The following is a 12,843-nucleotide window of genomic DNA, read 5'->3' on the forward strand; positions in this document are numbered from 1 at the left end:
GTCCATGTGACTGTCCCAATTTAAGCATGTGCTGTTTAATGCAGAGGAATTTAAGGAATTAACTCCAATGTGAACCTGGGAATGTCTCATCCCTGCTCCTGCTGCTCCTGTCCTGCAGCAGGCAAAGGGGAGCAAAACCTAACTCAGGCATAAACTGTGTTCATCAGGAACCAGTCCCAGCCCTGATTCCTTGCCTGGGAGAGCTCTGTCTCCTGGAACTGGTCTTTCTAGGTCTGTAGCAAAGCCACTTATGGAAAGATTCTGTGCCAGCAGGAGATAAGGAGGGTGAGTGGGATAAGCTAGGCTCCACCAAAAGCTTAGTCCCAGCTCCACCAAAACTTAGGCAATCCCAAGCAAGGTATCCACCTTCTCCACACCTGATTGCCCACATGTTCTTTGGAATTCTGGGGGGAAAGTGGGAGGATGGGCACTTCAGAGCAGTTTCCCAGCTTTTTTGTGCCAGGGAAGCACTGTTAATCCCCAGTATCTAGTTTGCTGTCAGAGTCACATGCAAAACTGAGGAGCTCCTTAAGCGCTGTCTCCTTGGAACTGTTATGAGAAGGGCTGCAAAGGTGCTGAGAATGTTTGCTAAGCGTAGTGAGCAGGATCAATCCTGGATCCACATGATTTATTTTGGATCTGTGAGTCAGGCCAGCTGTCAGAGGTAGTTAAGGTTTGGGTCCTGTGATTCCTGCTGGCTCAGGAAGTCTTTCCAGCGGCGTGGGAGGAAGGTCTGGATCTCTGATTCATACCTGAGACACAACCAATGGCGCTGACCCCTCCACGATCCCAGTTTTTCAGAGTTGTTTGGAGCATGTCGCGCTTTTGTCATATCTCCTTACACATCCCCTTCCAAAGCGTTTTTATACCTGTTCCTTGTGGGAAAATGGGGAGAGGAGCTCATCCTTAGGGAAAAGGCTGCTGTTATCCATGCTGTTCCCGTTTTTTCCAGCAATCCTGGTGATCGAGTTCGTGTACGCCATCGTGGGCATCGTGTGGCTGACACAGTACTACACGTCCTGCAACGACATCACAGCCAAGAGTGTCACCCTGGGTACGGAGCTGGAATGTGGCCTGGGAGCATTCCCATAGATTGGCAGGCATCCTTCATTCCTGCCTGTGCAGGAATTGCAGGAATTGACTCTGGATTGACTCTGGGAAGTGGATGGGAGCTGTCAATGTGGGGCATGTTTTCCTGTTTATTGCTCGGAACAGTCGTTCCATTCATCTGCCTGTGCTGCCGGCACTCAGGCAGGGATCCATGTTCCCAGGGAAGGGCAGTCTGTAAATTCCGCTTTTTCCCTTCAGAATGGCTTTACTGTTTTCCTGGAAGCCTTTCCCAGTCTCCTGGTGGGGATGATGTTAATGGTGCAGTCCTGAATAGTCAGGGGGCATTTAATGGCCCCATAAAACAGCCGGAAGACTCATCCAGCTGTGGCTTAAAAGCCTTTCCAGAGGATTTCCTTTTGCTGCGGGAGTTTGGGATGGGAAGCAAGGGCTGGAACACCTGACCCCCCTGGTGTTTTTTTCAGGAATGGTGGTGTGCAACTGGGTGGTGATCCTGAGTGTGTGCATCACCGTGCTGTGTGTCTTCGATCCCACGGGGCGCACCTTCGTCAAGCTCCGCGCCACCAAGCGCCGGCAGCGCAACCTAAGGACCTACAATCTCAGGTAAGGCAGCATTCCGTGGGCTCCCAGAATTCTGGGGTGCCTTGGATGGAAGGGACTTTAATGTTCGTCCAATTCCACCCCCCTGTCATGTGCGGGGATGCCTTCCACTAGGCAAGGTAGCTCCAGCCTGGCCTTGGATGCTTCCAGGGTGGGGCAGCTACAGCTTCTCCATTCCAGGGCCTCACCACCCCCACAGGGAAGCATCTCTTCCCAATATCCTATCTATCCTTGCTCTCTGTCAGTGGGAAGCCATTTCCCATTGTCCTGTCCCTCCAGCCCCTTGTCCAAAGTCCCTCTCCAGCTCTCTTGGATCCACTTTAGGCACTTTGAGATCTCTCTAGGGCCTTCTCTTGTCCAGTCTGAACAGCTCTTCCCAGCCTGTCTTTGCAGCAGACTGAATTTCCCTTCTATCCAAGGACACAGAAATTTAAGGAAAGAAGCAGTGGGGGGTTTCAAGGTTACCAATGCTGTATCCTCATGGCTACAGGCACCCAAAATCCTCCCAGAGCCAGGGAATTCCAGGATGGTTTGGGTTGGAAGGGATCTTAAAGCCCTTTAAGCCATGGGCAGGAACACTTTCCACTATACCAGGTTGTTCCAAACTCTGTTCAAGCTGTCCTGGAGCACTTCCAGGGATGGGGCAGCCACAGCTTCCAAGGACAAGGTTTCTGGAAGGGTGTCCTGCTTTCTTGGGATCTTGCCCTTCTCCTTGCCTTGCCGCAGGGAGCGTTCCCCTCCGCTGAGGGGGATTTTGGGAGGATGCAGCTCCCTGTCAGGTGCTGTGTACAGGCACCTGCATCCAAAGGAGGCAAAGCTATGCAGAATCCAGCTGGATTCTACCTTGATTACTGGATTTGTGGATCCTTATGGACCATGCTGACCACAATGACCTGTTTGTCCATATCCCATAGCAGCGTTTTCTGTGGAAACGGTGAGTCTGTTCTTAAATTTTCCTTACTTCGAGGCAGCATCTCCTTCCAAATCCCCTTTCTTCATTTATTTTCCTCTCCAAAATCCAACCTTTTGCCCTGAGGTTTCTCCTGTTTAGTCTTGGTCAAGGAACAATTCCCTTTGTGTTGGCAGACAGATCTTTTAATTAAGAATTGATTCCATCTTGGAGCTCCCCAGATGGGGAGAGAAAAAGCTTTTTTCACCAAGCAAAGCTTTTTCCAAAGGATTTTTTTCCAGTTGGGGACAACACAAACAGGCTTTGTTTCCGTTGATTTGTGACTGTCCTTGAGGAATGTGGCTTTGGAGGGCATCGGGATCCGAGGGATGAGAAATGGGGCTTTCAAAAAACACTGTAAATTTCCCATTTTTCATTGGGTTTGTGTTTTTTTGTGTATTCTAATGACTTGGAATGAAGTCCCTTTTTTTGTGTATTCCAATGACTTGGAATGAGGTGCCTTTTGAGGGAAAACTTGGCTTTTCTATGGATAGTGCCTCAAATTCTGTGGGAAGAAGCCTGGGTTTTATTGTAGAATGCTAGATATTCCTGCTGACCTTTCCAGTATGTTACAGTAGTCTGGAATATTTGAAGTTAGTGCCTAGTGTGATGATTGCTGCTTGGGATCAGAACATTCCTAGGAAGATAAGAAGGATGATACTGTGGATGTAGTACTACATCCAAGGGAAAAAAAAATCCCTGTGAGAGTGGTGAGGCACTGAAACTCAGCTGTGTCTACTGTGGTGCAGCTGTGGCTACTCCATCCCTGGAAATGTCCAAGGCTGGATGGCGCTTGGAGCAATCTGGGATAGTGGGAGCTGTCCCTGCCCATGGAAGGGGATGGAACTGGATGAGCTTTGGGGTCTCTTCCATCCTAAACCATTCCAGAATTCTGCGATGATTTTTCCAAAGCAAATCTGAGCTCCACAGCTTGCAAAAGTAAATTCAAGCCCAACCCCAGAATTATCTCCTCTGTGGGGAATTTTGAGATCCCAGGAAGCTGAATGAAGGCCTGGTTTTTCCCTCCAGGCCTGCAGCGTTTATGGAGAGCTTGTTCCTGCTGTTCATGGGTTTTCCCTCTGGAAAGGGAATGTTAACAGCTGTTAACAAGCAAACGCTGTGGGCTATGATGTGAAAAACAAACATCAAATGTGACTGTTCACTGCTCAAACAATTGTTTCCAAAGGATGTATTCCCAACTTCTCCTTCTTGCTGAAAGAAATCCTTTCCAAGGAATACATGAGGAAGTTCTCTGCCTGGCTGGATTGTGTCCCACAGTGGTTTTCCTTTTCCAGTGGCATCTTGGTGTGTGTGGGCTGGGAAAAAGAACCCAGTAAAAGGCTTGACTCGTTGTGCCAAGGCTTTTCCAAGGAACTTTGAAGTTCCTACTGAATGTGTGGAAGTTTGGCATTAGGAAGAAAGAATTTGGGAAACGATGGAGGGAAAATAGCTCAGAATACACTTGGCTGTTGAACCCCACCAGGGAAATTCTGCAGTTCTTTTGAATCTGGGGAAGCAAAGCCCTGCTGCCACTCGTATTCTTCCCACTCCTCTTCCAAAAGGTTATGGAGAGCTGTTTTCAGATACTCAGGGAGGAGCGAATGGATCCCTGTGGGATCTGCTCCTTGCATTTCAAGTAAATATTCCTTTGCCAGCATATTTTCTTTCCAGGTGCAACCCACTTTCTGGGCTTGGGCTTATCCTGATAGGATATCCTGCCAGAAATGGAGTGGTGTTTTATTTTGGATTGCTCTGACCTGGATTAAATCTGTTTCTCTAAAAAAAAAAAAAAAAAAAAGAGTAGCTGTGGACTTCAGGGAGCTTGGCACTCTGTCACAGAATCAGTCCCACCTTCCATGGCAAGGAGTGGTACACAGTGATCCTAAAAGTCCCTTCCAACCCAAATCATTCCATCATTCTGGAAAATTGCGTGTCTGAAATGCTCAGGGTCTCTTGTGCCATTCCCACTCCCTCATCCTGTGGTAGATTTTTTCCTCCTGGGTGGTTGCACATCTTGGCACATAGAGCAGCTGCCAAATTGCAACAGGAGCTTAATTTCATGCATCCCATTCAGGCAGGATACCAAGTATCCAAGCCCAGTGCTTGATACTGTGGATTCACACTTCTCTGGTGCATATCCAGGCGAAGGAGCAGAGCTGGAGGAGGAGCTGGGAGAGTACCAGGATTGGTTGAGGTAGCAGAGGGGGCTCAGCCTGGGGAAAAGGAGGGTTGGGGAGACCTTATCCCATTTTTCCAGGGACAGTGCAGGTTGTGCCACTCGGTGTTGGATCCTATGCCATGTTCTGCCTCTCCTCACATTCCCGCTCTCCCCTTTATTCCCAGACACCGCCTGGAAGAGGGACAAGCCAGCAGCTGGACACGCAGGCTCAAAGTGTTCCTTTGCTGCACACGGACAAAGGACTCGCAGTCGGTGGGTACCAAAGATTTCCTGTTGGGAATCAAGACACCAGTGGGAGAAATCCCTGTTTTCCCTCAGGTTAGGGTCCCATTTGGCAACACTTCGTGGGCAGCTCCCATTTCCCTTTATCAGCCCCTTCCTGAGCATTTTCTCCTTTTGTTTCCATCAGTCTCACACTCCTAAGGAGGAGAATTTGGAAATGGGAAAACAAAAGCCTGGAAGAAGCCCCCAAATCCTTCTGGATTTCTTGACGGTCAAAACCTACTCTTCAATCCAGAGATCCATGTGATGATCATTGGGAACTTTCACGTGCTGCAGTTGGGATTTTCCCTTGCTGTTCTCTAGCAGGGAAGGGTAAAGGCCCTGAAATTCCTTCCCCAGAAGTTATCATTCCATTCTCCTTAGAATCACTGGGAGCAGGTCAGTGCCTGAGGGTGGGGATCACCAGCATTCCTGAGAACCTGCTGGAGAGGCAAGTCAAACGCTGGCACTGGAAAACTTTGCTTTTGATTTAACTAATTTGGTTAGAATTCTGAGGATTTGAGGACTCTTGAAGGAGCCAGCAGAACCAGGGAATTGTTCCCAAAGATAGGAGAAAGTCATAAAAATCAGGAGATTTGTGGACTTGCAGACACTGAGCTCTGAATTAGTTACAACCTCTCAGGGAAAAAGCTGGGATTTATCAAGGACATTCCAACAAAACCAGCAGTGGCCAAAAAATCCGCCCAGACGTTTAACTCCAGTTAGAAGGGCACGGAAAATGACAGGGAAAACACCAAGGGACCGACCACAGCCGCCGTGTCCTCACTAAATATAGCCCAGAGTTCGTGCTCCAAAAGGATGCAGTGGGAAAAGGAGCACATTGGAAGGGAGGTGAACGTGGAGAGGAAGAGAAATAAGACTGGGATTGAAAGCTCCTAAGGGAAAATGGAAAAATAAAGGAGAGTCACATTTGTTCTTCCCAGATGACAAATTGAATTAACAGCATTTCTTAGGGAGTGGTGTGGAATTAGCCACAGGTGCAGCTTCCAGAGTGTGGAAGGCTGCAGGAATTGTCACAGCCCTTGTGCAGAAATCCAGCACCGTGTCCTGGAATGCTGCCCCTCCCAGGATCCCTTTCCCTGGCTGAAATGCCACCATGTTCCCCAGGAACGTCCCTCTGGGAAGTTCAAGCCCAGGCCTGCCAGCTCCCAGCTTATCTGCTGGGGAAATCCATCTGGAAATCCATCTGGAAAACTGAAGGCAAAGGAGCTTTGTGCCCTGGCAGCTCCCACAGCAGCTTTTGCTTGGTGCTCCAGAGCAGAGGTGCTTCCCTTCTCCATGAGAGCGCATCCAGGTCACCTTGCCCAGGTGCTGGAGACTCCTGTCCTGAGGGTACAGCATGGATGCTGCATCCTGGGAGAGAGAGAGAGAGCCCTGACAGGCACCTGAACGCCCTGAACACTCCCATTTTATTCAGGATTGTGAAGTATTCCAAGTATTTCAAATTCTTTTTAACAAACTTTCCATTCTGCAGTGACCGCTTCTCTTTTTTGTTAAGCTTGGAATAAAAGTGGATTCCAGGCGCCTCACATTCCTCATGCTGTTGAATTTCCACTTTACATCCAGCTTTTGAGCAATTTCCAGCCTGTTTTCTCTGCAGGAGCAAGCCCTGACGTTGTGTCCTGGCATGACAGCGTGTGGAATGAATGAGCACGTAATGGATCAGAAATGAATCCATTGCTGCCTATCCCAGACTCCACGAAAAAAAAAAAAGAAAAGTAGCAGCAGAGGATCGTTGTCCTCTGGGCTGGAAAAGTGTTTTATGGGATGGAGATGGCTTTGGGGAAAGGATCTGGGATGAAGTCTGAAGCTTCAGAGCCTTCAGGGTTTGTAGCAGAGCACTCCAGGTGGACAAACAGGAATAATGTCAGGTGTTCCCACAAAAAGCTGTTCCTTTGGAGCGGAAAATACGCATTGAACTTCCATCAGGGCCTTTTTTTGTCAGAGCATCCAGGGCTGTAGCTGCCACTTTGGATTAATGGGTGTTTGTCCTGTTTCCTTTGGAGGCTCTTGGCATTTTTTGTGAGCTCACAGGAGCCGTGCTAGGATTGATGAGGTCAGGATTTCAAGGATACTGCAGTTGGAATGCTGTTGGCTTTCCAAAGGCACTGCTGGCACAGAGAGTTGGCACCTGGAGCCCCAGTTCTTAATGGGGATTTAACTGGCTTTTGTAGGGAAGTGAAAAATGACAGAAAGTCATCCCACACGCCAGGAGTTTGGCAGGGATAAAAGGATGTAGGTCATTCCTGCAGGGAAGAGAAGGGATTTACTGTCTTGATGGTCAAAGAAGGGAGAGGAGAAATCCTGTCCTGGAGTGCTCAGGGTTTCCACAACACTCTGGTCTTGTGGGTTTTGATGCTGGATAAAGAATACTATGAAAACGTGGGATAAAGGCTCAGGGTAAGGCTGTGACCATCCTTGTAGGAAGATTTTTGGATGGCAGGAGTCAAATATGGATCATCGGTGGGTACAGCTCCGCGTTTTGTTGCTCCAGTCTCTGGAACATCCTTGTCCATAGACTGGAGTGATGACAGGTCAGCACTGACCCACATTCCAGCCCCTCTCCAGCCTCCCAAAATATTCTCATGTAAGGTCGTGTGGGTTTTTTCTCTAGCACGGTGCAAAAAGCGGCAAAAGGACATTTCTCCTCAAAATGTCTTTGTCCCTCTGCTCCAGAGCTTTTGCTGGACCCTCTCAGGTCACTGTCCCTCCATTTCTGTCCCTCCTTTTTTGGGTTTGGTCACCTTCATTCCTGGGAATTCTGCATTCAGTGACTCAGTTTTTACTTTTCATGCCTTTTTGCTTGGGTGTCATCCAAAATAAACCTGGAAAAGTCTGGCAATATGGGCAAAAGGATCCAGGTCTGGGATAAATTTGGGCAGAAGGATCCCAGGTCTGGAATAAGTACAGGTAAGTTAAATGTGGGCAAAAGGGTCCCAGGTCTGAGGTAAATTTGGGGAAAGGTTCTCAGGTTTGGGTTGAGTTTGGGCAAGAGGATCTCAGGTCTGGGATATTACTGGGTTTTCCTCGTGGAATGGCCTTTATTCTGCTTTAGAGGAGAAAGGATGACTCCGAGGTTGCACTGGATTGGGATTTGCTTGATTGTCATCCCATTTTCTCTGTTTTGTTTAATAGAGCCAAAACCATTCCCTCTCCCTCCCTTTGTCCTGTGTGAGCTGTTCGGATGTCGAGGTGCCCACACATGGCACAAATCCAGCCCCCGAGTGGGACTGTGGAAAATAAACAAGAGACAATAATCATGTGATAGGTCCAGATCTGGCATTCCCTGCAGGAATCTCGTGGATGTTTTGGAGGCAGAGCTCCAGAAACGAGTCCAGTTCTCACTTTGTGTCCTGTGTTGAGGCTTCAACACCCAAACTCCTTCTCCTCCTCCAACCCCACTCTCCCTGGATTTTGCAGGATGCCTACTCTGAGATCGCCTACCTTTTTGCGGAGTTTTTCCGAGACCTGGACATCGTCCCCTCCGACATCATCGCGGGGCTGGTTCTCCTGCGGCAGAGGCAGCGGGCCAAGCGCAGCGCCGTGCTGGATGAGGTGGGAAAACCTGGGAATTTCGCCTTCCCAGCTGCTCTGGGATTCCCTGGGAAACAGCTGCATGGCTCTGCCCACCTCATTTCTGGGCTGTTCTCGCTCGCTGAGGTGGGAAAGAAAAATAACGGTGACTTCAGCAGCTTTCCCTGAGTTTTTCCCTGTGGTTTTTCCCCTCTCAAAGGGCTCAGCAGGCGCTGAGTCAAGTCTGAAATCTGGAATGATCTTCTCCAGGCAGGTGATACAGGTGGTGGCTCTTGATCCCAAAAGGGCCTTCAAGGGGGTTGTAGGTACTTGGAAATGAATGGGAAGATTATTCCCACTGTACAGTGATGTGGAGAAGACTCCAGCAATCTCCAAGGGGAAAAAATCTTGAATTTCCAAGCTGCTATTGAGGTTTGCAGATTGTTAAGCCAGTAGGAAATTGATTTATTTTATTGGGGTTTTTCCCTTGATTTGGGATTCAGGCTACAGAAGGAAAAATTCCCAGTTTTCTAAGCTGCTGTTGAGGTTTACAGATTGTCAGCTCAGTAGGAAATTGATTTATTTTAATGGGCTTTTTTTTCCCCCCTTGGGTTGGGATTCAAATCAGGCAGGAATAAAACAACTGAAAGTATTTAAGGGGCCTGGTTGGGATACCTGGGAGTGGATTTTTGTCTTGCTGTCACACAGAGGAATTTTTCTGTGTATTTGTGACTTCCAGGCAAACAATGACATTTTAGCTTTCCTGTCTGGAATGCCAGTGACCAGGAACACCAAATACCTCGATCTGAAGAATGCGGTAAGTCCCTGGGATGTGGGATCCTCCAAACTCAGCTGTGATCCTTGTTTTCTTTTCCTCACTGGCTTCTCTTATGCTTTTCTGCCCCTCTTTGAAATAATTCAAGAAATTCCATGAGAATGGAATAAAACTTGATCTCTGGAGGCTTGATGAGGTGATACTGCTGCAAGAGGGTCAGCACTGTTATCCCTGATTTATTCTGGATTTTGGTTCATCCCTGATTTATCTCTGATTTAGATTTGTCTGATTTATCCCTGGTTTTGATTTATCCCTGATGTAGATTTTCCTGCCCAATTTTCTTGCCTATTTTTCCACCAAATTTCCTCATTTTCCCCCTGCCTTTTTCCCCCCTCAGCTCTTCCTCCAATTTGCCTCTGATTTCTCCCTGATGTTTCCCTGATTTTCCCCTCTGGTTATCCTGCTGTGTTTAACTCCAGCCCCCAATCCAGCTCTCCAGGATGACTGAGGTTTTAAATTGGCTTTGTGGCCCTCTCCAGGCATCCTCTGGCCTGCTGGAAAGGGGATATTTAAGGAGCCCATTTCCAAATCTGCAGGAAATAGCTTCCTTGGCAGCGCACTGTGGGATACCCGGAGAATTCTTCAGGAAATCAGGCAGAGAAATCTTTGGGAGGGGGTGGCTCTTGCCTGGCATCCCCATTTTGCTCTCCTCAGTCACCGCAGCGCAGGTGGGAGAGGGGGCTTGTGCTTGGCACGTGCCTCACTATGAAAAAAGGGAACGGGGGTGAGAAATTCCAAGAGTTTCCAGGCTCAGGGAGTCCCGTGTCTTCCAGCAAGAGATGCAGCGGTACCGGGAGGTGTGTTACTACATGCTCTTCGCCTTGGCAGCCTATGGATGGCCCATTTACCTCATGAGGAAGCCCACTTGTGGACTCTGTCGCCTGGCCAGATCCTGCTCGTGAGTGCCCATCCTCATCCCCTTTTTCCTGCCTGGTTTTCCCACATTTAGAAATACCCTTTGCTTTTCCCCACTTTTATTTCATCCCCTTGATGCTTCCTCCCTGCTCGATTTCTTTTCTGCCTTTTTCTCCTCATGGTTTTTTTTTTCTGTCTCTCTGGGCTTCATAGTCCAAAGGCTTTCTGAATCCCTTCCAGTTCCTCGTACATAAACCAGCCTGTCCTCTGCTCCATTCTCTCTGGAGCATGGAACAGCCAGTGGAGAGAACACACCTGGCACAACACCAAGTCCAAAAAGAGCTTCTTGGAGGTCAGAAATGAGGGAGTTGACATTTGGGTCCTGATTAAAAGACCTCCAAGATTTGCCTGGCTTGGGCTGTGCTCCCTCAGATTAATTGGATTTTTCCAGCTCGGGATTTTTGCCCCGGTGCAAGGGTTTTTTTCCAGCTGCCAGAATTCTGTCACCAGATTCAGTTTGGGGACAAACTTTTGGCACTTCCTGGGCTATTGGGAGGAGTGTGATTCCTTGGGAATACTTTTATTTGTGAGAGAGAAAGAAGGAAAATCAATCTGTGCTTCTCTTTTTATTTTGGGATGATTCTAAACCCGTTTTTTTCCTATAAATAAACCTGGAGCTCGGTCAGTCATGGCTTTTCCATGTTGAAGCACTGGAAAACTGCGCTTCCAAGGATAGTATCCTTTGAGGAGCCATCCTACCTTCCTGGGATGCCTTGGCGACTGGCTGCATTGTAGCTCTCTCTGGTGCTCGAAAGGAAAACTGCACCTGGTCCCAGATTTTGAGGCTGTTTCATGGTTTTATCCTTCACTTGGCACTCGCTGCCACTGGGGTGAGGTTTGGAGTGGCCACCTTTCCCTCTCCTCTAGGAATGCCACTCTAAATCGAGCCTTTTTCCCTCAAAGCTGTGCTTCCCTCCTGCAGGTGTTGCTGCCTGTGCCCGTCTCGCCCGCGCTATGCTCCTGGCGTCACCATCGAGGAGGACAACTGCTGCGGCTGCAACGCCATCGCCATCCGGCGCCACTTCCTGGACGAGAACATGACTTCCGTGGACATCGTCTACACTTCCTGCCACGATGCTGTAAGGACAACCCCAGACCCCCAGCCCAATGGGATTTACCCCTTCTGGCTGCAGTGGGACAGAGAAGGGAAACTAAGCCCTTTTCTCTCCCGTTTCCACCAAGAAATTCTGTCATTTGGACACAAATCCTGTCGTGCACTCTGCCTCCTTTTCCTCCCTTTCCCTGAGGATAATCCAACAGGAATGTCTCTCCTGATCTTTTCCAGGTATACGAAACCCCTTTCTATGTGGCGGTGGACCATGACAAGAAGAAGGTGGTCATCAGCATCCGGGGAACTCTGTCCCCAAAAGTAAGTGGGATGTGCGGTGGCCTCCCTGGTGGACATTCCAGAGAGTTGGAGCCCTTCCTGGTTTGGAATCCTGACCTGGATTTGACTCACCTGAAGCAAGGTGACTGCTTTTCTTCCAGGATGCCCTGACGGATCTAACGGGGGACGCGGAGCGCCTGCCGGTTGAGGGGCACCATGGAACGTGGCTGGGACACAAGGTGGGGAAAACAAAGGGAAAACGATCCCAAACCAACCCAAAACCAAACCCCATGGATTTTTCTGATTATTTCACTTTTTAATTATAAACCCCCAAATAGTCTTAATTTCTTGAAAAAGAAGTTACAGAGAAGGCTTTGAGCTGTTAAATAATTAGTGGGAACAGTTAAAATCGCTGGGCGTGTAATTAAAAACTCCGTACAATTAGAGAATTCCAAATTCAGAAAGGCATTGTGGAGACCCACAATGAAATTCCCGGAGCCACTCAAACAAGTTTTTCTTCCAACGACCTTTAAGGAATTTTCAATCAAAGCCTGAGAATCTGCTTAAAATTCTGCTGTGATGGGAATGTCCTCACAGGATACTGGCAGGATTCGGATCCGTGAAATTAGATGGATGCTCTGTGTCTGTGAGCAGCTCTGGGCTGGCTAAATCCATTTATTCCAGAGCTGACCTTTGCCCCTGTCTGGCAAAGGAATGATGTGCCAAGTTTTTAAGATGATCAGGAATTTGGCAGCTTCCACAGCTTCAGTGCCAGGTTGGGAAAGGAAAATCCAGAGTGAAGGTTGGAAGGAACGGAGCAGTTGCTGGAAGTGCTGTTGGGGGGGATGAGGTGTTGCTCAAGGTGGGATGTGGAGCTTGGAAGTCCTTGAAAGCCATGAGTTGGGAATGCCAGCTTTCCTCAGGGTGTCCTGCTGGAATACCAAACCTCTTCCCTCTGCTTTAGGAAATAGAACCATGGAATCCTGGGATGGTTTGGGTTGGAAAGGACTTTAAAGATCCTTTTCCAACCCCTGCCATGGGCTGGAACAGCTTGGAGGATGGATCTTGGAGCAACTTGGATTAGTGGCAGGTGTGCCTGCTCATGGGACTGGGATGGGCTTTTGGGTCCCTTCCAATCCAAACCATTCCAGAATTCCATGATTCAGTGAATATCC

The 12,843-nt window shown here is 48.6% G+C and overlaps 1 protein-coding gene across 3 annotated transcripts in view; it reads left to right on the forward strand.

The window, feature by feature from the left end:
- DAGLA (diacylglycerol lipase alpha) overlaps positions 1-12,843 on the forward strand; it is a 59,178-nt gene that overhangs the window by 29,103 nt on the left and 17,232 nt on the right. For all 3 annotated transcript variants that reach the window (XM_066187395.1, XM_066187394.1, XM_066187396.1), the window contains 9 exons: positions 953-1,054; positions 1,533-1,671; positions 4,961-5,048; positions 8,499-8,633; positions 9,331-9,408; positions 10,200-10,324; positions 11,264-11,420; positions 11,627-11,710; positions 11,830-11,907. In XM_066187395.1, coding sequence (XP_066043492.1) covers positions 953-1,054; positions 1,533-1,671; positions 4,961-5,048; positions 8,499-8,633; positions 9,331-9,408; positions 10,200-10,324; positions 11,264-11,420; positions 11,627-11,710; positions 11,830-11,907 — 986 coding nt within the window. The remainder of the gene's footprint in view (positions 1-952; positions 1,055-1,532; positions 1,672-4,960; positions 5,049-8,498; positions 8,634-9,330; positions 9,409-10,199; positions 10,325-11,263; positions 11,421-11,626; positions 11,711-11,829; positions 11,908-12,843) is intronic.

The sequence above is a fragment of the Chamaea fasciata genome, unplaced genomic scaffold (assembly GCF_029207755.1).
Source record: "Chamaea fasciata isolate MVZ Bird 193981 ecotype frontalis unplaced genomic scaffold, bChaFas1.0.hap1 SCAF_7, whole genome shotgun sequence".
Lineage (NCBI taxonomy): Eukaryota > Metazoa > Chordata > Aves > Passeriformes > Sylviidae > Chamaea > Chamaea fasciata.